At 43.1% G+C, this 24,000-nt stretch overlaps 1 protein-coding gene across 1 annotated transcript in view; it reads left to right on the forward strand.

The window, feature by feature from the left end:
- smoc1 (SPARC related modular calcium binding 1) overlaps positions 1-16,654 on the forward strand; it is a gene marked incomplete at both ends in the record, with an annotated part of 74,077 nt that extends 57,423 nt beyond the window's left edge. Inside the window, 5 exons of the mRNA XM_080751022.1 lie at positions 158-240; positions 4,040-4,145; positions 4,527-4,771; positions 8,368-8,421; positions 16,587-16,654. Coding sequence (XP_080607148.1) covers positions 158-240; positions 4,040-4,145; positions 4,527-4,771; positions 8,368-8,421; positions 16,587-16,654 — 556 coding nt within the window. The remainder of the gene's footprint in view (positions 1-157; positions 241-4,039; positions 4,146-4,526; positions 4,772-8,367; positions 8,422-16,586) is intronic.
- Positions 16,655-24,000: the final 7,346 nt, after the last annotated feature.

Raw genomic sequence — 24,000 nt, forward strand, 5'->3', positions numbered from 1 at the left:
ATCTAATCTACCAGCATTGGCACTTTGAAGTCTTTTGGATTCTTCGCACTTTTCCAAGGCATTTTTTATTCTTTCCATCCATCATTCTCTTTGTCCTCTGTGATTTTTCTCTCTCATGCAAGCCTCTCCCCTCTGTCCTCTCTTCGCTCTGTAACAGGTACCAGACCCCAGACTGTGACAGTGCAGCCCGCTCTCGAGTCTCAGACACAGAGGATCCTTTCCAAGGCAGGGATCTGACAGGTCAGATGCCAAGAACTTGGAACCACACATATACTTACTCATCCTGGCCAAGGATGGAATCCTACTGTGCCTCAAAGACAACCACAAAGTGCAGCAGGCTTGCCAAGAGATTTAGAATCAATAAAGACCTTATTTTACCATAAAATCTAGATGTGATGGCTGTAATAGTATTTGCTAATAATTTGCAGCATTTGTTTTAACCGGCATGCAGTTCCAGATTTGTAGGGTTTACCAAAATTGCCATTATCAAAAAGTATATTCACTGGAACTAGTTTTACACTCATTTTATTGTTCTTTGTGGCAAACCCTACTCATCTGGCACCAAAGTAGGGCAAAACAAACCATTTTGGCAAGTACTGTTGACCCAGGTGTTCTCTGACATGCTTCACATACCAGCCAAGACCCACTTTAATGTACTCATGGAAATAATTGTACTCCAAAAATGCACGTCATTTCAGTGAACATGATTTTGCTGGATTTCAAGAACAGTGAGTTGTGTCAGTGTACAGCTTGGTATGTGATGTTAATGCAAGCGCCCTTTACGAAGCCACCAAGTCACACTTTGTGGTGTTTGATTCCCTGTGTTGGGAAAGATCAGAGACTCAACTCCAAACCCCAGGGTCATAACCCTTAGCTCGCATACGCCTCTGCCCCTGTTACTGCTCACTTATTTTTTGTTACCCCTGTGTTTCCCCATCATTTAAAAGTTGCATTGTAACTCTTATTTAATTCCCCCATCTGGTGAGTTTACAGAGTCAAGCGTGGCTTCTGACTGCGCAGCAGATGTGTGGTACGTTTTTATGGAAGGTGTGAGTGTTGCAGAGGTGCGGTGGGCAGGCCTCAGAAGGCCACTTGTGGTGTTGGAGACCGTGTGTGTTTGTGCGTGTGCGTGTGCGTGTGTGTGTGTGTGTGTGTGTGTGTGTGTGTGTGTGTGTGTGTGTGTGTGTGTGTGTGTGTGTGTGTGTGTGTGTGTATAGGAGGGGAGGGGAGGGAGGAGATATTTTGATGTACTGCAGTGGGACGTTCAGAACGGCCACAACAAAGTGTGAGATTTCATCACAGTCACATAAAGGCTGAAGGGGGGATGCTTGCGATTGCACGCAAGGCTTTGAAAACGAGGAAATAGTTCGGAGGGCTGTTGGCAGGTCCAGCATGTCCACTATTAGCTGTCCCTGGAACCCCACATAATGAAGCAACTTCTGAGCTTTTCAGACCAGGGGTGGGATTCAAATAACTAAAATAAGATTTTACTTAACATTATTATAATTTACTTATAATCATTATGACGTATTTACATCTATGAGAATTATAATTAAAACCATGATCCCGACCAAAAGAAAAGTTCTGTGAGTGACCAGTAATTATGAAGTATTATGATATTTTACCTAATAAGTAATTATAAAAGGCTGTATAATGCGTTATGATTGCGCGCACTCACTCACTCACTCACTCACTCACTCACTCACTCATCCCATGGCCTAGGGGGCCGTAGGGGTGTCATGGTGGATGCTTGGGCAGTCAGGGATCTCCAGCGCTCTCGACGCTCGACGCTTGGAAGCTGCAGCCAGTCCATTCCTTTATGTTGTCCATCCAGGACTTTATCTGCCTACCTCTTCTTCACTTTCCCCCTACTGTCCCCTGTAGGATGGTCTTTGGCAGGGACGTGTGTCTTGGGACATGGCAGTACCGGGCCAGTTTGCGACGTTTTACTGTTGAGAGTAGAGGCTGCTGTTCTCCAGCATGAGTGGTGACTAGTTGTCTAAGGGTAATCGTTTGTCCGGTGTTCTTTATATGAAATATGAAGCATCCTTCTGAAGCACTTGCTTTCAAAGAACTGTATCTTGCCCTTGTGAGTGTCCAGTTCTCACAAGTGAATACAAAAGGCAATGTCTGCACACAATACCAGTAAGACTCCCTAATCGGGAGATAAGTGCCCGCCAGGTCGCAGCGTGATTTTAGGGCAAAATGTGTAGGAACAGTGTCCAAAAATGTGTTTGAAAAAATCCGCCTGATGGTGGCGCTATATGGGACAGATCCATGTTGATGACATGAGTGTAGACATACTGTGTACCGATTTGCGTGATGCCTGATGGTAGCACTATATGGGACAGATTCATGTTGAAGACATGAGTGTAGACCAAGTGAAGTGTGTACCGATTTGCGTGATTTTAGGGCTGAATTTGTAGGAGCAGTGTCCAAAAATGTGTTTTACAAGAATCGGCCTCATGGTGGCGCTAGAAGAGGGCCATGTGAGAATTGAGGGTGGAGGTAGTGGTTTGGCAGGCAAGGAGTGTGTGTGCAAATTTTGGCATGGATGGGGGCAACGGTGGCGGAGATATGAGAAGGGCAAAAGTGTGACGGTTGACTGACAGACTGACTGACTGAAAGCCGGTGGAGGTTTTGATAGTAACTGCGACCTGACTGTCGCAATAATGCTCTCCCCTAGGTGGCATGATATACACGATATACCCGAAATTCATGTTATAATGGGGTCCCCTAGGGGAGAGCATTATATTGTGTGTGGACATTGCCTTTTTTCATTCACTTGTTTGTTCCGACCCGAGGTATTTGAAGTCCTTTACTTCGATTGAGTTGCTTATAACTGTAATTATACAGTGTTATTATAAGCCAATTACATTGCTTTCATACTTGACCTTCAAGTCATTATAAAATGCTTTATAAAGAGTTATGATTATTGTTATAAAGCATTAGCCTACCAGTATTTATGAGTTCTTAACTAAGTATACAGTGTTATAAGCAGGGATTCTGTGAATTATAGTACCGGTATATACAGTAGCTGTGGACCCAATGGTGGAAAGACATTACATTATTATTATTGGGGAATCCTCCGTAATATTTGCCAGAGTATTTTCAGGTCATAACCTACTGTAAGTAAATCGTCCCAATCTTGCCTGAGTGTACCAGTGGTGCGCCCTTTTTGCCACATAGGGCACCATTCAACATACAGGGGTCGTGCTGCATAAGTCCTAATTTAACACTTGGATAAAGGTGCAGCGAAGCAGTGCATCTCATGAGCTTGTCATGTTGTAGGAATTGCTAATTGGATTCACCTGGCGGGGGCACCGACACCACCTCCCACAGAATGCCCTGAGCCAGCAGAAAGGGAATGAAAAGAACCGTGGACATTGAGGCCTCAAAGGCACGGAGAGCGGCTTAAGAGAGAGAGAGAGAGAGAGAGACTGAGAGGAAGAAAGATTGGATGAAGAAAGAAAATAAGGACTCATTGAGAAGATTAGTTTACTATGCAGCAAGCAGTGTTTGAAGTTCCTCTTTTAGAGACACAATTAGCAAGGAAAAATTTGCACTGGTTGAGCATGCTATTAAAACCCGTACATCTGGGCAATTAAAGAGAGCTACCCAAGGTGTTCAGCATCATGCCATAAAACTTAACAGGTCTGCACTGCCCAACAAAGCTCTCTTATCGCCGTGCTCTCCTGTGCCTCCTCTCCCCATGGGCCTCAACTCTGGCCCGCTCTCTTTTCCTGAAACCCCCACAAAACACACGCCTTTCAAACCATGCCTTTCCTGCGGGGGGAAAAAAAATGTTCTCAAGACTTTCCTGTAATTGGTTGGTTTATCTCTTTTATGCATTAAAGACTTTGGCTAAAGTTTGCATTCTTAGATTTTACTGTGGAACACCCCTGTTCCTCTTTTACATTTCTCACACTGGTTCATTTGTGCCGTGGCTTTAGAGGCACTTCGCTTAAACTGTGCCGTAACAACTCTAATTGGTTGTGGAAGGTTAATTCTGGTGTTTGTTGTCTTTGATTTGTGCCAGGCTGCCCCGAGGGAAAGAAAGTGGAATTCATTACAAGTTTGTTAGATGCCCTCACCACAGACATGGTACAGGCCATAAATTCACCAGCCCCCTCCGGTGGTGGGAGGTAAGTAATGGCCTGCACCCCACAAGATCAACTTAAAACTATAATGTATTACTCATTAACACTGTAGAGCCTTTCCTTTCTTTGTTGCCTGAGAGTATACATTTATATTAGCCCCAGTGGGAACCATTAATTTAAAATACTTAATCAGGTAAAACAACAAAACAACAACATATAAATAATGCTAACCTTTGCTTGCTTGATTATTTCTCATTTGACTATTTCCTATTCGAGTCTAGATTTGAAATATCTTTGAAATATCTAAACATTTTCATCTGGCCTTTTTACGATACCTTCCTTTGTCCCCAGCATCGCATAGAAGTTGAATAGGTCCACGGTGTGGTCCAGTCACTTCTTCTGACCCCCACACATGTATCTTTACAGGTTTGTCGAGCCCGACCCCAGCCACACCCTGGAGGAGAGAGTTGTGCAGTGGTATTTCGCCCAGCTGGATAACAACGGCAGCCATGACATCACCAAGAAAGAGCTCAAGCCTTTTAAGAGGTACCTGAAGAAGAAAGCCAAACCCAAGAAATGCGCCCGCAAGTTTACAGACTACTGTGACTTGAACAAGGACAAGGCCATCTCCCTGCTGGAGCTGAAGGGATGCCTGGGCGTCAGCAAGGAGGGTGAGTAAGGAAAATGAATGCGAGTTGGAAGAAAGGAGACGGCATGCTCCTCAATGGCCTGATGATTAGAGCTGTAAGTGTTAGTTAGCAGTGAGTGTTGAAAACAGGGAGCAGACACATACAGACATTTGTCAAGTGTACCAGAGACCTTTTATAGACATTACCCAGGGACAGTTCATATGGATAGTCATTAAAAAATGACTGCTGCGGGACCGATGACTGATCAGAGATGTCTGATCAGCATCATTATGTCCTTGATGACTTTGTTTAGGACAAGGGTCTTCAACAGGGGGTCCGGGACCCCTAGGGGATCCTCAGAGTTACTACAGGGGGTTTGATTGATTGATTGATTGAAGGCTTTATTAGAAGTTTGCATAGGAAAATGTACAGATTCATGACGGTACAGTTCACTGGTACAAGGTCTACTAAAAGGAGATCCATGAAAAGACTGAGCTTATTTCAACAGGAAACCATTTAAGTATCTCATATAACATTGAATGACAGACAAATAGAACACAGTACTATGCAGTAGATATGTAAAGAAAAGGGGGGAAAAAAAGAAAAGAAAAACAGTAAATCTAAATAAACAGTAAGTATATACAAGGAATATACAGTAAATCTAAACAAACAGTCAGTATATACAAGGAATATAGAAGATATGAGTCCTCCATATCTTCTTTTTATAACATTTTAGTAACAACTTGAACCCTAGTGTCCATATTCTGAGAACTTGAGACAAAAATAGCCGATCTACAAGCTCACAACGCCTCACGCTGCAAGGCGTTGTGACTTGTGAGCTTGTAGATCGGCTATTTTCGGCAAAGAGGTTTGGTGTAGAGGGAAAAGAGCAGACTAAGTACAGAGTGAAAGGTCAAGTTAATTAAGTATTGATGGTTCTAGTGGTTAAATATCTGAAAACACACATTGACATAAATCCAAAATACACTGATGATTGTGCTGTCAAACAATGAAATTATGGAATCAATGAAAAGATTGCGGGGGTCCCTGCTTCATCTCTCTCAAATAAGGGGTCCTTGGCCTGAAAAACGTTGAAGACCCCTGGTTTAGGACTATATGAATTGGACATAACTGATGCCTTTCAGCAAGGCACATAGCCTAAAGGTTCATTTATTCTTCACCATACAGCAAGCTCTTGAGCAAACCACTTATCCATCACAACCATGCATTGTGAATGTGTGTACTATACATGAATGTTTGAAACATTTTATAGATGGTCAGCAAACCAATCGCTGGATTAATTCGATTGAAGTTTGAAGAATGTATTAGCAGTTTGCAATAGAAAAAAGTACAGCATGACATGACATGACAGCAGTGCACAGCACAAATCGCTGGTACAAGGTCAACTAAAAGGAGATCCTAGGAAGCCTTACGGCTTATTTACACAGGAACCACACTTGTATCTCATATAACATTGAAAGACAGACGGATAGAACATAGTACTTTATCTAGGATAACATCAATTTCAAAAGCAAAAACAATAAATGTTCAGAGTAGCGCAATATCAAATAGGATCTTCCATTGACTGAATATAGAATGAATACTTAATTGTTTTAAGATGAGAGTATTCCCTGTGTTTTAACAATTATCAAACAAATGAGACTCGGCTGAAATTTTAGGAGAGCGGTATTCCCACACTTTTCGTTGGTGTTGCTTGGTATTTCATTATAATGACTTCATTAAAAAGCGATCTGTCATTTGGCCGGGAAGGAATGAACTAACTCTGTGATGTACAGTATGTGACAAACAGATGTCCTGGCAGTCCAAACAAGGTGCACTGACTGCTCCACTCAGCACCAACCTTAATGCAGTATAGAGTATCTCTAGACACTGTCTGGGCTCTGAGCTTGGAAAAACTCATTGTGGCTTCACAGTTAAGCCTTTAATAAAGATTGTTAGCATCTGTCAGAGGGCCTAAGTCTAAGGCAATGCTGTCAGTTAATAAGAGTGTATCTGTATTGAAAAATAACAATAAAAAATAACATTTGCGAACTTTGTGTTGCAGTTGAACACTTTTGATATCGTACTGTCCCTGTCAAAGGCCCATAAAGAACTACATTATTAATCTGAACAGGAGCTCTGAACAGTTTTTGACAGATTTCAAGAGTTTAATCCTCGAGGAGCTCACTCGACACGTCCATATGCACTTTCAAATCAAGTGAAAAGAAAAACACGAACCATAATATGTGGTTTTGCAATGCACCCGCAATAAGGTATTTTTCTTTTTAACGGAGGGACTCGTACTGCATTCAAGAAATTCACTTTCACCCTGGGACCCAGTCTAATAAAAACATAGTAATATTCCTGACAAGTGTGGTCCCCTCTGAAACATTCAGGGTCCCAACCCACATTCTTTAGGAACAGTCGTAGAGCAGTATATTGAGACCCCCCAGGTGGACACCAGGCCATTTTGAAGGGTATGTGAGACGAATTATGGAATTTTAAAACAAAAACTGTTAACGCCATTCTCTCTGTCAGTCCATCAGATATGGGACAGCCAGAACTAACATGTGATGCTACTATCCAAGTATCTGAAGAATCATTAAGGATATATCTTAATGTATCTTTAACACTTCAGATGCCAATTACGTCCAGGAACGTGGTAAGAATTACCGCGTTGTGGCGCCACGGCCCTGTTATCACGTCCAGGGACGTGTTACCTGGTTACCAGGTAAACAGGTGCTGCGGCGGCCGCTGGTGAGCGAAAAGAAACTCCATATCCCATGATGCAACTCGGCCGCCATCATCAGGAAGCATGTAATGTCCATGGGCTCCTATTCATTGCTGCTGCAAAGAAACAGCTTTATCTCAGAATCTTTCTCCAAAAACGCTTCGATCGCAGAGAAACGTTTTTTTTTTTTTTTCTTTTTTTTTCCGAGGCGACACTGTGCCGCGACGGTCGGCCGCGATTCAAATTTGTCATTTCCGTGTGAAAGTAAACATCCTGGTCTACATCCGGATTTAGTGAATGGCAGCACTCTGTATCTAAATATTTACAAAAATATTGGCATCCCAATTGTTAACTAGAAGCAGTGCTCTTCCGAGCACAGGTCTCCACCAGGCCACACAAATCGGCCTGTTATAGCGCCACCATGAGGCTGATTTAAAGAATGTGGGGCAGAGGTTCTGAATTAGCATCCAGGGAGTGTGTGTGCTCAGTTTGGCAGCGATCGGGCCAACGGCGCCGGAGATTAGCTGGTAACAACCAGGCCACACAAATCGGCCTGTTATAGCGCCACCATGAGGCTGATTTGAAAAATGTGGGGCAGAGGTTCTAGATTGGCATCCAGGGAGTGTGTGTGCTCAGTTTGGCAGCGATCGGGCCAACGGCGACTGAGATTAGCTGCACACAAACTGCGAGGACACACGGACACACGGACACACGGACACACGGACGGACGGACGGACGGACGGACGGACGGACGGAGGGGAAAACATACTCTCCCTCAGCCTTCGGCTGGTGGAGACAATTACAGCTTAACATCATATAGTATATCTTCTCTGATCACATCTTCCCATCAATTAGTAACATTTGTATGTTTTGTTCTGGTCTTTGTTTTTGTTTCTCTCACATGCAGGTGGCCCTACAAGCAGTATCAGCCAAGGGACAAGGCAAGGGACAAATTTGTTCAGTAAGGCAAACTAATATGCTTCCACTAACCCTGCTCTGGCTTACAGTGCTGTAGATCAGCGTGAGGCATAATCCATTAACTTCCATACTGATGACGAATGAGAGGAATAGTTCATCGTAGCTCAGCTGTTCACGTGCAAAGCTTTAGAAATGTTTATTATATGTTTCAGTTTGCATTATTTGTGTGCATGGGTACTGGTGTATTCTATATGATTGTTTTTGTATATGCAGGTACTTATACAGTATGTATGTAATGGCATAGCTACACACAGCTGTGTTCTGTTGGTTGTTTTACATTTTTATGTTCCCTCAGTTGCCCATGCAGTCTGGCTGAGTTAACCATATGGACCATATTCATTTTAGGTGAAAATATGTGCAATTTTGAATTGTTAAAAAAATACCAAACTTTAATGTTTTAATAAATAAAACAAACCGTTAGGGTGACCTGATAGCTGAACGGTTAGGGTGCATACTACATGGGCTCTAATGCCTGACAGTGCCCAGTTTGATTGCCAGCCAGCCAGACAGACCATTGCTGGAAGAATGGTGGAAATCTGGCCTCTCATGTGGGAGAGACAGGTTCAAATCCCAGGACCTAAAAGTGACAGATTGAAGCTTTAATATAACACTGAGGATTGTACAGTGTATATTGGGTTCCCAAGGCTAAAAAGTCCTATCAAATGGGGGTCCGTTGCCTAATGCATATCAAACTGGGGTCCTTAAATTAAAAAGGTTGTGCATCAATGAAATAGTCTTAGACCATGTTTGTGTTCAGCTCTCCATCACTTTCTGACACACACAGGTCTTTCTCCCTACTTGATCTTGTGGAAACAGACAGCATCTGGTGACAGCATGGTCCCACTGCTCTGCTTCACGCTTCACCTCCACCCTCTCCCTCTCTCATCATTCACTTTAATCCTATGGTATAGCTGGAATGTTGGGGTTAGCAGCAGCGCTGTTCATCGAGGCTTCTCCTTCCCTCACTCTCCTCCTCATGCGCTCACTCCTCGTCCTTCAGGAGGCTGTGCGATGCAATGGAGGATCCGGATTAACAAAACAAAGAGATAATGAATAAATAAGCTCCTGTATACTTTACCTTGCTGCGGCTGGGGTCACAGCCTGGTTGCACCTCCCATTGCTGTTGCTTCAACATTTAAATGAAAATACTTGAGAGTAGAGTGTGATGCCTGATTTACAGTATACCTGGTTGAATGGTGGTAAAATACAGTAGCAGCTCTACAGACTGCGTTTTAAGCTTGTAGGACATCTATTTATGGTGCACGACACACACATGCAAGTATTACTCCGACTTAAGCCAAGCAAGTAATTTGTCCGGACTGCATGTTATGAACACTTATTTTTACTTTCATTTGTGCTCTCCTCGTGAGTTTCTTTGGAGTTGCTAAGCTTTAATCTCTTTCTTTTAGTTTTTGTCTCCTACTGTATGCACCTGTCTTTCGGTTCAGTTAACTTAATCTCTCCTCTTTCTTTCCTTGCACACAACAGTGACTCTCCATGTTGGTCATCTCAATGAGGATCTCTCTCTCTCACTTTCTGTACTTTGGTCTTTCTTGCTATGCTATATGTCTTCCATCCATCTTTCTCTGTCGTCTGTCCACCCCCCCACCTCCTCTGTCGTTCCATTATTAGTCCCGTCGGTGCTGTTGACTCTGGCCCGTGCGCGTGCCTCGCTAAGCGCCATGCAGTGCTTAGATCATGTGTTTACCCTGGCGCCACCCGCGTCGGAGGCCCGGAGAACGGAGAACAGGGCTGCTTGGAGCGGGCATAACGTCAGGGGCCTCACAGGCCCTGGGCACGGTTGCCAGGATAAACAGCCACGCTGCTGTTGACAGAGAAAGGGGGCTTGGCCCTACATGCCAGGGCCAGGTCTTTGCACATGCATGTAGAGAGTTTTTTTTTTTTAAGCTGCGGTCACTGGCTGCCTCACCTTCATGGTTAGGAACTGAAGGTAAATGGTCTGACAGCTTTATATGGGTCCTTATGCTGCCACTCAGACTCTCCGCTGGGCAATAGACGAGTCTGGATGGAGAGAGAGGAGAGGAAGTGAGGAAGCAGAAGCGAGAGAAAGCGATAGAGTACGAAGAATCTGAGGTTAGGGTGGGGGTCTGCATGGGAAAAGTGGGAGTCTGGAGGAACATATGGCATCATTCTGCCTTGACTAAGATAGACTGCCATTGTGTCTGATCAGTCAGGTATGCCTAGTTCTGCTTAAGCCTACCCAGCTTCACCTGTTTCCCTTCAACTCTTGATTGTTTTGCCAGGCATTAAATCTTATCACGTTCGGTCATCGTTCTGGATCTCATCGGCGCTGTCGGAGTGAAAGTGCTGTCAGGAGATATTTGCAGAAACACTCGCCTCTTCATAAGGGATTGTGGGCATGAGTAGAGTGGGGGTTATTTTTTGGGGGGGTGGGGGGGGGCACATCTGTGAACGGCTCCTCTTTCTCGACATATTGGCAGCGACGCAGGAAAACATCTGAATACCTTGTGTGTGTCTTGGAGCGTTGGGCCGGGTGGCATCCATGACTCTGAGAGGAGTCTGTGGAAACCACAATGTGGGCCAGATTTGTAGCTGAACCCCAGGGCTTCCCATGCGCAGTAAACCATTCTCACACTCAGCCAACGTTAGCCAGTCAGTGTCCAAGCCATGGGAGACCAACAGGATGCCCGGATGTTGGTAAAGCCGCGCCAAAGCTTTGCCTCATCCACCATAGCGAATTAAATATATTAAAAGTTAATGTCTCCATTAAAGTTGTTGGTGTGGGAGGGAGCTTCAGAGTTTATGATGTTCTCACCAATAGACTGAGACATAGGCTATATATGCTTGCATAAACATTCGCACTCAGGTACCCAAATATAAATGCAGGCACGCACACATGCACACATGCAGTCACACTCACGAGCGTGCGCACGAGCGTACACACACACACACACACACACACACGTGCGCGCACACGCACACACTGTGTGCGTGTGTGTTCTCCCAATCTCTCTTTAATGTTCTTCTGTTCTTTTTTATCCCTTTTGGACCAAGAAGACTTCAGGTGGGCAATCACAGCATGTATCCTTACACTGACCTGAGTTCTGCTTACAAAGCTTTTATATCTTCCAGGAATTTTGAGTGAGAATCAGTTGATATTGCTGGAAGGGCAAATTTGGGTTTGAGAGCTGGCTTCACCCTTTCCTTCCATTTAGTTTAGATATTATATAGTGGCATAGTAAAACCTCTGGACCCCCTGTTGGTAACAGATCAGAGCGAGTTGTGATTCTGTCATCCCTGTTTGTGTGTTTTATGATGACTGAGAATTAAGATCTCTCCACTGCTCCCCCATGTACCTCCCCCTTCTCTCGTCAAATCTTATCTCCAGCCCTCCTCATCCTTGTCTCTTCTCTTCTCTTCTCTTCTCTTCTCTTCTCTTCTCTTCTCTTCTCTTCTCTTCTCTTCTCTTCTCTTCTCTTCTCTTCCCTTCCCTGCTCTTCTCTGCTCTTCTCTGCTCTTCTCTGCTCTTCTCCTCTCTCCTGTTTGTCCTGGCTGTGTCCATCATTAGGCAGGGATGAAAGAAGCCCATTATGAAGCGGGCCTGGCACAGGGGCTCCAGGACCATTAGGGAACACCAGAGCTGCACTGACTATCCTCTCAGAGCCAACAGCAATTACTCCACACCGTTTGTATTTTAATTACTGTGACGTCAGCTCGATGCACCGCGCTCCGTCCGTTTTACATGCTAATGCAGACCACTGGAAAAGACTGCAGGAAATAAGACAAGGTGCATCTCTTGTGTCATTATGCTCAGAGTCAATGCATGCGATACTCACCTGTTAATACAAAGTCGAATAATCTGTGTTAAAGCTGTACTGTGGAAGCTGCTCAACTAGTGGTCAGTAGCGGTATTGCTTTTTTCGGCAGTTTTTCGCCGCGGACCACCGGAACGGGGGTCCGCGGACCACCGCGGCCGCCGCGACCCCCGCGACCGCCTCCGCCTCGCCGATACGAATCCATAGAGCCGTCTCCCGTCATTTTTAGACCAGAATTGAGGGAGTAGCATGCAAGATTCCTTCACCAATGTAAACACAGTTGCTAAGGGAAGCTATTTTCTGAAGAGACAGCAAGACTCGCTGTGATTGGCCGGTGGTGTATGATCGGCGCTGTGATTGGCCGGTAGTGTATCATGTGGGACATGACATCATTTTGCCGGGAAATTCTCCCCCCCTCACAACTCATAGAAAACATATAAAGAGAAGGCTTCAGAAGCTGAAAATAACAGAGTGGGGGTTCTAAAACTTTAGTGATTTAACAGTTAGGACAATTTTAAGATTTGTTTTATAAAAAAAGTTACATAGTATAACTTTAATTTAACTATGATAGTGTACAAATGTAACCAAATGAACTCATAATGTATGAACAGTGTAATGGTATAGTTTTTGTCAACCGTTAACGTACACTCTGCCATTACAGTGGTTGTGTCACATTTTACATTTACAGTACAATGGTTGACACTCTTAAAACAAATGATTTTTTGAATAGTTGTCAGTGTGACATATTGCTGAACAAGAATGATGTATATTCAGCTGAAAAAGAGAGTTGTTTTGTCGAGCGAGACGTTGCACAGCACTTTCTTTGCAGAAACATAAATTGGCCTTATGAGCAACCATTAACATCAGAGCCTATATACCCAGACAATATTCCTGTGATTATAGGATAAAGCCTATTTAACAGGCAAGGGCTTGGACAAGAAGAGTTAAGTGGAGTGGTAGAAAATCTGCCGCCATGTTTCAGAAACAGGAGCCAGTCCCTTGCCCTACTCCATGTCCTTTACCCCAAGCCTCTTTCTACTGAGCCTGCCAGTATACAGATACAGGTATACCATGATTACCTGCTCCCAAGCTAGGGCTTCTTTATTGGACATTCCCTGGTGAGACGAGGTGATTCACCGCCAGACAGGGTCCGCTTTCAGCTCTTTATCGCGAGTGGGGCCAAGGTGTCCGGGGAGAGACCTGGGATGCTTTGTGTTGTTAATGGCACACAGACAGTGTCCTCAGTGACTGGTAGAAGAGAAGGTAGAAGAGCATTTGACACAGTGGAGCCTAGTAATTGCCAACGTGATTCATCACTAGCAGTAGACTGGCCCCTGTACAGTACAGTACAGTACAGTACAGTACAGTACAGTACAGTACAGTACAGTAACAGAGACATTGATCTCTGTCTCAAGAAAGAGCCGCCATGGCTTCTGCTATAAGGAACGCTGGAATGCCATGCTCACATGACATGCACAGATGTAGCCAGTCATTACAACAACACAAGTCTGTCTATTTCATTGGAAGACCAAGTGGCCTTGATATCCTAACATATACATTTTAGAACTGCAGCCAGCGGTATTTGGTAGACAGGTAGACGGGACCAAATGCAGCACTCCAATTGGCTATAACGTCCTATTGTTACGGTCCGGCCAGTCCAGGGGATCTTAACGTCCGCCCAGCCCATGGATCTGTAACCCTACACCAGCCCATACAACAAGCCTGCAAGCAGCTCAAGCTGTTGTCACGGTTACGCTCCACCCAGCCCACTGAATCTCAGAGGCAGCTGATCAGCTGATCCACACGAGAAAGATTTGCGCAAACAACTTTCCACTTTTCTCTTTCACCTCAATCGCAGTAACATCCGTATACACCACGTCATCGCATCACCAATACGTTTATTTTTTTTCAAAACTTTTTTTTTCAAAAAAAAAGTTTTTTTCTCAATTTTTATAGCTCTCTGTCTCTGCCTCCAGCTGTCTCTTTCCCTCTCTCTGATTGATGCACCCTTGACGGACAGTGTCCTTCAAATAACAGGATGGGTGTCCTTAGGACACCCATCCTGTTATAAAGACAGTATTCTGTCCCATGTACTGTAGCATGAGAAGAACGCCCCCACAAGACAGTCAAGGTCCTTCAGAACCCTTTGAGGTTGTCTTTGTTGTACTCTAAATGTGTTTTCACCCACATGATCCATCCCTTACGCAATCTCCAAATCTTAGTGTAAACGTGGTCAACACCAGACTGTAAAACACATACTGTACATAAACATAAAGAGACATTGTCATTGGTCATTGTTTGTGTCAACAAACTACTACTGTTACTACAGTAATTTGACCAGTTCATCGGTTGAATTATATGAAAAAAGCTTTGATTTATCAGCTCCCTTTGAAGAATTACCAGCCCATGCTATGCTCTACTTAGTAAATATAAAAAATGGGGCTACAAAATGTAAATGGAATCTGAACAGTGTGTCTGTAAACCTTAATCCTGTTACAGTATCCCTTTTTTGGTTCAGAATTCTTATGGCCTGGGGATAGAAACTATACCTGAGCCTGCTCGATTGATTCATGATGCCCCACTACCATTTTCCAGATGATAGCAGAGTGAGCAGTCCGTTGTTGAGGTGACTACGGTCTTTGATGATCCTCTGGGTGTAGAGGTCCAGCATGGCTGGCACCTCGAGTCCTGGTGATCTGATTTGCTGCATTTCAACCATCCTTTGTTTGAGGTGAAGCATCTTCTGTACCAGGCAATGATGTAGCCAGTTGGGATACTCCATCTACAGTATATGGTACTCCTTAGGGGCCACACCATGCTTTTCAAAATATATATTTTATATTAATATTGGTCCATAATACGGTTTTATACAGGTTTTAGCCTAAACAACCACTCGGATATTGAAATTTCATGTCCTGTCTGTCTCTAATTCCAAGCCATTTCAAAGGCAATACCAAAATGCCCTTTGTTGGCAACGGGGCGCTGTCTTTGGGCTAAAATTGGAACGAACGAGAACGACGAGAATATTAAATAACCATGATGAGAGCCATGCAGAATCAATCGTAATCTTCTCTGTATCGCTCCAATTTTAGCACCACTTTACCTCAAAAAGTAGCGCCCCCTTCTCGAGGGGGCCCAATAGGAAATGAGCCCACTGCCTACCTAGGCTGTGGGAAGATTTCAAGAGAGTACAGTTCAGACACGCCCATTCAGAAAATCACTTAAATGAAAGGCAAGGTTTAGAGTTAATGGATTGAATTGAGAAAAACAAAAAACAAGAAAAAAATTAAACATCTGAAATTCATGGTTTAGTCGAATTTAGAAGTTGCAGAAGATACTGGAGTCCAATCGAACCTCTTCAGTCTGCAGGGGAAGAAGAGCTATTGTCGCGTCTCCTTGGTGCTGGTGCCCATGTGGTGTGACCAGTCTAGGTCCTATCTGAAGTGGATATTGTTCAGAACATGAAGCTGCTCACTCTTACCACTGCATAGCATTTTCCCTAACACTCTTCCTGTACCCCTTCCTGCCACGTTCTGCTGTGATTGCTAGTTGTGCTAGTAAGTGACTGACCAAGATATTGCTGCCATCTTTAGTTATTTTTCTTGACTACAATGTTATGAATATAATTTTTATAGCTAAACAGATGGTAGATTCACTGTCTTTTTGCATGTATGTGATTACCTTGCTTATTGTGAGTTGCTCTGAATAAGAGCGCCTGCTAAATGCCTAAATTGTCATTTGTATTAAATGTGTAAGATGGAGGTTGTCCTATAACAGCACAAAGTCAGGGCTCTCACTTCCCTTCTGTTCATTGTCTGTAATCAGGCTGATGATGATGGTGGTGGTGTGCCATCACTCATCAGCAAACTTTATGATGAGTTTGAGCTGTGTGTGTGAACAGATGGTACAGGACTCAGGAGTGGCCTGAGCACACATACTTGGAGCCGATAGATACTCCACTTTTAGAGACAAATTTATTTAGGTTCGGTTTGGTTTTATTTGGAGAGTCACAAAATCTCGGCTGCACCGAACTGCCAAATTAATGACGGTACCTGCCCCCCCAACCTCTGAATGACGTCATATTGTAGTTTTGACAGAGCCGAACCAAAATAAAATTGGCTCTAAAAGTGGAGAATGCATCGGCCCTTAGGGGTGTCCCTGTGCTAACTGTCAGTGTGGAGGAGGTGCCAAATGGGATCTGTCTTTTAGGTAGTCCAGGTTCCATTAGCACAGGCTGGTGTCAACTCCTAGATTTCTCAGCTTGGCGACGGGTTTTAGGGCACAATTGTGTTGAATGCTGAACTGTAGTCAATGAACAGCATTCTCACATACAGTATGTGTTGTTCCTCAGTTCTAGGTGGGAGAGGGCAGGGCAGTGTGGAGGGTGAGGGTGATAGGGTCATCATCATGGTGTCTTGACACGTTTTGTCTGTGGCACTGGGCAGTGTTTAGGGCAGCGTAGTTGTTGTTTATGAGATTAGTCTGTTTCAATGCACTATACCTTTTGAATTTTTAAGTCTTTAACTGAAATGTCAGCTAAATCTCAATCATAATATTTGTTTTGATAAATTCAAATACATTTGCGTGCCTATGTGAGTAAGTGTATCTATCTGAGTTAATTACTTTAAAATGTATAATATTTGTGTGTGTGTGTGTGTGTGTGTGTGTGTGTGTGTGCGTGTGCGTGTGCGTGCGTGCGTGCGTGCGCTCGCTTGTATGTCCGCGAATACATGTATTTGTAGCTTTATGTCTGTCTGAATGAGCTAAGAAACATTGAGTAATGCCGTTGTCTTTTCTTGTCACGCAACTGTTATGTGTGTAAGCGCATCTGTGCATCGGATGCTAAAACAGACGAGTAATGGTATTTTCTGCCCCCCCCCCCCCACCCCCCACACCCCCTCTGTTCCTCCCTCCTCCTGTGTATTCCCAGTAGGTCGTCTGGTGTGAGAAGAGAAGGTTCTAGGAGCTGAGACAAGAGCAGAGGGCACAGAGGGAAGGCATCTGTACGCTCACTGACAGGGAAAGAGAAAGACGGGCAGAAAAATGAAGTTCCTGAGTTTTTTTTTCTTTAAGAAAGGTGAAACACGAAAAAGAAGCAGCGCCAAAATATTTGCACTTTCTCCTCCCAATGTTTGACATGTTATGTTTGTACATGTGTTTTGACGTTTATCTTTTTTTCTTTTTTCTTCTTTTGATGGGACTTAAAAAAGTAAGTCTCCATGAGGAGAATATGTAACTAAAAGATGTCAGACTCGTCACTGGAACATCAAGTACATTATAATGTAACCCCTATCACATTTTCCCTTTTTTGTATTCAGCTCTCCCCATAACAATTAATGGTGTTCAGCTATTGTAGCGATTAACTGTTGACTATTTCCCTACCCATTAAGTGTAGCTGCATACCAAGTAAAAGAGGTCCAGTAATGGGGACCGCACAGCAGGTCCTGTAACGTTCAACTAGGAATAGACTAAATGTCCCTTCCCTAAAACATGAGTTGTGCTCCGTAGGTAGAGAAAGTTACAGGCAAGTAACTCTGAGAGTGTACAGTGCGTCCACACTACATGTACACTCTTGAGTTACATTAGCACTGAGGAGTTTACTGTTTAGACCCATATTTCAAACAAATATCTTCTGTAACTGCATATCACCTGCAATTATTGTTTTATGAACAGTGAATATTAAAAATTAAGCTGTGAGAGTGAAGTCGAAAGTATTAGCACAGAGTATACAAATATCTTTGCACTGTGTGGTACAATATAGAAACGGTACGCTTCACTGATGGAGAATGAGAGCCAGGTGAGCCAGCCAGATGTTGGTAGAGAGTCTATGGGGTTCAGCAGACACACCTGTGCTATATGCTTGAATTCTTACAATTCTGTACAATTCTAGCATTATACAAACTGTGCTGTGCAACTGTGGGTAGCATATTGTGTGTGAAACATTCCAACATACTACATTCAAACCATGCGGAAACCTGAATTGCTGGATCAACGCAGTATTCAGGTTAACGACATCTTCTTATGTTGGGTGTTTTGTTTGTATTTGTTAGTATTCAACAAAGTTCCAGTGATGATACCCACTAATTCAAATTTCAATGTATTGATGGTGGAGGCTGTTCGAACAGCCAGCAACAGATGGACATTTTCAGACAGCAGAGCATTGGCACACACACACACACACAAGCACACGCACACACACACACACACACACACACACACACACACACACACACACACACACACACACGCACTCACACAGTACAACCACAGTTTTATATTGTTGACCACTGAGCAGTTCCACTGCAGTTGGTGTTTTGCTCAAGGGCACTTTAATGGTGGGTGTTGATGGAGGGAGCGGTGAGTGTTGGACAATCACTTCCTAACGTAACCTTTAACCACTGCTGTCCCTACATTTTGTTAGCATAGCACGCTATCAGCCATGCTGAACTTTTGCATGGGTGGAAGGCTTTAAGATTAATAGCATTGTTAGCCAGATTGCAAGTGTTCAAGACGGCGGTTCTTGTCCAAATGTCCATGCGTATCAAAAGAACACTGTCTTGTTCCCTGCAAATATTTGGGGCAAATATCCCCCAGTTGCTAAAATGCAACTGTACGGTGCCTACCTATTTGTAGGAACATAACTGAGCAAGAGAAAAAAGACTTTATGCTAAGTTTACGAAATAAATAACATGAAGTAATTATTGTTCCTCCCATTTGGACATGACTCTTTCTAAATTGGAAAGACGTGAGTTGAGTCACTGTTGTGGTTTGAATGCTAGTATGTTTTTGTTTGTGTATTTGTTTCACATATCCCTCGAGAGTCATGGCAGTGACTCATGAAAGTGACGCAAGAAGGCTCCCTTTGTAAATATGTAAATAATTTGTTGTTTTTCTTTGTTTGTTTGTTTTACCATATTTCATTGTGGGGCTTGGTGTTTCTCACATACTTTCTAAAAGCAGTTCCATCCATGTACTAGCTTTGTGTTGGGAAATACAATCTCCTCTGTTACATTTTGTTGAATGTTAGATTGTTTTACAGTAGCAAAGTCACTTCAATGTAACACACCATGCCTTATGCTAACACTGACAACAGGATTATTATGGGTTTCTTTTTTTCCCCCTCATTTGAACATTTATGCTGACATCACTATAGTTAGAAAAGTGTGTAGACCTGGAGCACATCACAATAGTATCAGCGATTGAGTAGCATTTAATTTGACTTAGGTCATCTTTTGGACCTCATGACAACATAGTTCACTGCCCTTCCAAGTAGTTCTCAAACAATTTGATCTATAAATCATAGCATCTTAGAGAGCCCCTATCGGGTCAGAGCCCTTGGAATCGTTTAACCCCTATTTGGTGCCCCGGCACCTGACATCTGGAAGTCTCACCCATCTTCTGTGTTCCTGGTTTGAACACTGGGTCTGTCTGCTGAAGTACTTCCAGACCATGCAGGTCCCTGGACCCTGGATCACATTTGAGATCTAAAGTACACCAACCTTAACAGGCTAGTAATCACTGCTAATCATGCTGGCCGGGGACCTGGAGCAGAGGAGGCTCACAAATTACTTTGTCAGTCCCCAAAAGGGATTGGGGCAGCCCCAGATTTAGAGTGCTCCTTGCCTACAGTAGCTGTTTTTCCACTCCAAGGCAAATTAATGCTTGTCAGTTGCTCAATACCATTTCAAAATGTCTAATATGTTTGTTGTTGTAGGCTCTTTGCTTCCACAGTTATTGATTTGCAATGCAATAACCCTCAGTTCCTAGATCACAAACATAACAAGCAAATGTGTAGGGTTTGCAAAGGTCAAAACCCAGTCAGGGTTTCTTGTGATGACCACTTGGAAGATGATTGTGTGATAAGGAATAGTCAGAAAAGCAGGCGGAGGCACAAAGTGAGAGTGGAAAAAGTACCTAGACGATTCTTTTCTAAGTACAGTAGCTTGTGTCAACTCTATACATAAATGGTCAGGATTTCTCTCTGCCATTTAGTCCCAGTGATGTTCCTTTCAAGAATGCCATCAATGTGCATGAAGCCCCCACACAGCCTGTTGCTTGACAAACAATTATGTTGAAGAGCTTTGAACATCGTTATACAGTACCTTGACATGATTCAAACCTGTGTAGTGGTGTGGAATAAGCTGATCAAGGTCATTTTGAATGTACTTTTTGGCAGAGTTAAGCTGAGGGTCATCATGATGTTTTTGACTGAAAGATTCTAGATAAGGAAAAAGAGAAGCACCTGCAGACTTTCAGCAATTGCAAAAGACCCTAGCCTAGAGTATAGATTTGTGGCAATTGATGGAGCTGGGCAGATAGCTTTTCTCTTTTTACCTTTGCTTCTAGTAACAGTAGATGATCTTTTTAAACAAAAAATATTCTCTGAAGGAATTGTGTAACATTATGTGGTAGACCTGTTTGGCACAGCAAGTAGAATATGTGTGTTTTACCACTGCTCTAATTGACTATGCCATGAACATCCTGGTTACAATACACAAGAAAAGGAAACTGGTGCTGATACCAAACTACACCCATTTGGATTTAGAATACAGTCTTGTATCTTAGCTACTTGTGCTGAAAATGTGAAGTGAAAGTAGCATGCACTCTGGTAGGGATTGATTGAGCTCTATACTAACACCTAATGGTGAAGATGGTTCATTGCTTTTAGAATGGTCCCACTGAAACACTCGCTCCCTGATTGCATTCTTTCCCCTATTCTCAACTCTAAGGCTGCAATGTTAGTTCACACAATTACTGTGATAGTCAGTTAACTTGTGCTATAACACAAGTTCTCACGCGTGCGTGCACTCACACACACACACACACACACACACACACACACACACACACACACACACACACACACACACACACACACACACAGAATGCTGTACTTTCAACCAAACCAACTGATTTTCATGAACTGAAAATAAAATGTTTTTGAAAAACTACTGCGTTTTGTAATTTTTTGTTTGTGCACCCTCACTAAACTACAGGGCTGCCAAACCTTTGAGTGAGTATGAGTGCTGCAAATGTTGTGTTTGGGGTTGCCACCTTTGGAGGGCCAGAACACCCCAGATGTTTTATGTTGCTTGATTCAGTATTTAGTTATGTTACAGTAGTACAATGTTAGATTAACTGAAAACACCCGTCCTTGGTTCTGGTGACTGATATTGTCCTTGTAATATGTGAGGGGACCGTGTTTTAACAATTACGTTTTTCATTTATTTATTTAACAAAAATATATATAAAACAAATGAATAAAGTAATTGAAAAAAAAAAAAAAAAAAAACACGGCCACCTCACACATTAGAAGGACATTAGAAGGACTGTCAGTTACCAGAACCAAGGACGTGTGTTTTTGAAGAATCTATCAGTAATAGTTAAATTGCATTATACATTTTAGTTACGTTCTCAAAATGGAAAACCACACCCACCTGGGAGAAACACCTGGGAAAGAGGGAGTCCCAGATTTGTATGGGAAAGGGGCGTGTCTGATAAAATGACTTTCAAATATCTAAATACTGAATCGAGCAACTTAGGATGCTCACAAAAGACCAAGTAGACGTTAAAATTACCCCAATGTGAAATATCCGTTTAATTAATGTATACATTTTTATTTCTGTATTTCCTCTACTATTTCTGTATTTCTTCAACCATATGTTAATGAGGGGGCGTGTCTTGACTACTCTGGTATTAGCAATCAAACAGAGTGATCAAACCCACGCTGTGATGAGATTTCAGGGTCAGGCCCTTTTCACAAAGACTTGAAGTGTTCAAATGAGAACGTAAGATTGTATTAATATTTTGGCAACTCTGCTTGTTGTGTTGCCTGATATATGATAAACTGATAACTGCACATACGGTATACCAGTAAGACGCCCTAAGGGCGAGAAGCGACCTTGCCCACATAGGCGCGTTCACGCATCCGCCTGAGTGACAACAGACTGCTGGGCGAGCACTGGCGCTTTGGCAAGAGATCGACTTTCCCTCTTATACATATTGGCACTTTGGCTACAGTGTGTGCGGCCACTTCTTTGTCTTTTAAACACCTGCTTTGGGAGATGGTGTAGTGGTGTAAAGATCAGACTCTCAGCACAGAGATTACATTTCCAAATCCCAGTCCTAAAGTTCATTGCTGGAATATTTTGAAAATGTCATGCCTTAAATACAAAAGAAGTACTCAAAAGCACCACAAAATGCCTGCAGTTAGAGATGGTATGGTGGTCTGATCTTCAGACTGTCATTGCAGAGGTCCCATGTTCAAATCTCCTCCTACAGCTCATTGTATTGCTGTTGCACTTTGACATTTCAAGGTTAAAATACAAAAAAAAGAATAAAAAAATAAATAAAAAAATAGTGGTCTAAGGATCAGCCTCACAGTGCAGAGGATGATGGATCCATGTTTAAATCTCAGTCCTCCTACATTGCTGAAGTACTTTGACATTTTCGAGGTTAAAATACAAAATAGCTACTCAAAAGCATTAGCAAGTGCTTGTATGGAGAGATGGTATAGTGGTCTTACGATCAGACTCTCAGTGCATATTTATCATGTTCAAATCTCAGTCTTCCTACGTTATTGCTGTAGTACTGTGACATTTTCAAGGTTGAAATACTAGTACCAGTAAGACTCCCTAATCGGGAGATAAGCGACCGTTGGTCGCTTATCTCCACAAATAGGCCAAAAGTATATGGATTCTGTTAGTGTGGATCTCCTAACAGGGCATCATCTGGGATACAATCCCTTTTATGCCCATATATGGAGATCCCTAACATAATCCCTTTCATGCCCATATATGGAGATCCCTAACAGAATCCCTTTTATGCCCATATATGGAGATCCCTAACAGCATCCCTTTTATGCCCATATATGGAGATCACTAACAGCTAACAGAATCCCTTTTATGCCCATATATGGAGATCCCTAACAGAATCCCTTTTATGCCCATATATGGAGATCCCTAACAGAATCCCTTTTATGCCCATATATGGAGATCCCTAACAGAATCCCTTTTATGCCCATATATGGAGATCCCTAACAGAATCCCTTTTATGCCCAGTTGGTTGCTAGGGTAAAAAAACATGGTTGCTATGGTAAACAGTTGGTTGCTAGGGTAAACAGTTGGTTGCTAGGGTAAAACCATGGTTGCTAAGGTGGTTGCTAACGTACACTAACAGACCAGCAACAACAGACTGTTGCCACAGCAACGTACACAAAGGTTTGTGTACACATGTGGTGTGATGTCATACTGAAGATATATGACATCACACCGTACACAAACAAAGGTGTGACGTGTGACGTGTGACGGACGGACGGACGGACGGACGGACGGACGGACGGACGGACGGACGGACGGACGGCCGGTGGAGGTTTTCATAGTAAACTGCTCCCTGACGGTCGCAAAGACACCTCAGGGTGACTTGCGACCTCAGGGTGACATGCGACAATTCTTGGCCATCTGGCCAGTGATGTATAAGGGACCAGTTACTCATATATGGAGACCCCTTCATGATAGTTATGTTATGTCAAAACATGCCCATATATGGACATTACCAAATATGGGCATTCCCATATATGTCCTTAATATTAATAACATAATATCCTTAATAATGTCCTTAATATTGACACTATAGGAATCTCCATATATGGGCATAAAACGTACGTAAGTAATGCCAAGCAGGGCCTTGGTGAGTTAGGGCCTTGGTTTGATGCCTGTGGATCTCCATATATGGGCATAATGGGATACCCTAACATTCTCATTTTC

This window comes from Nannobrachium achirus (genome assembly GCF_963921795.1).
Source record: "Nannobrachium achirus genome assembly, chromosome: 20".
Lineage (NCBI taxonomy): Eukaryota > Metazoa > Chordata > Actinopteri > Myctophiformes > Myctophidae > Nannobrachium > Nannobrachium achirus.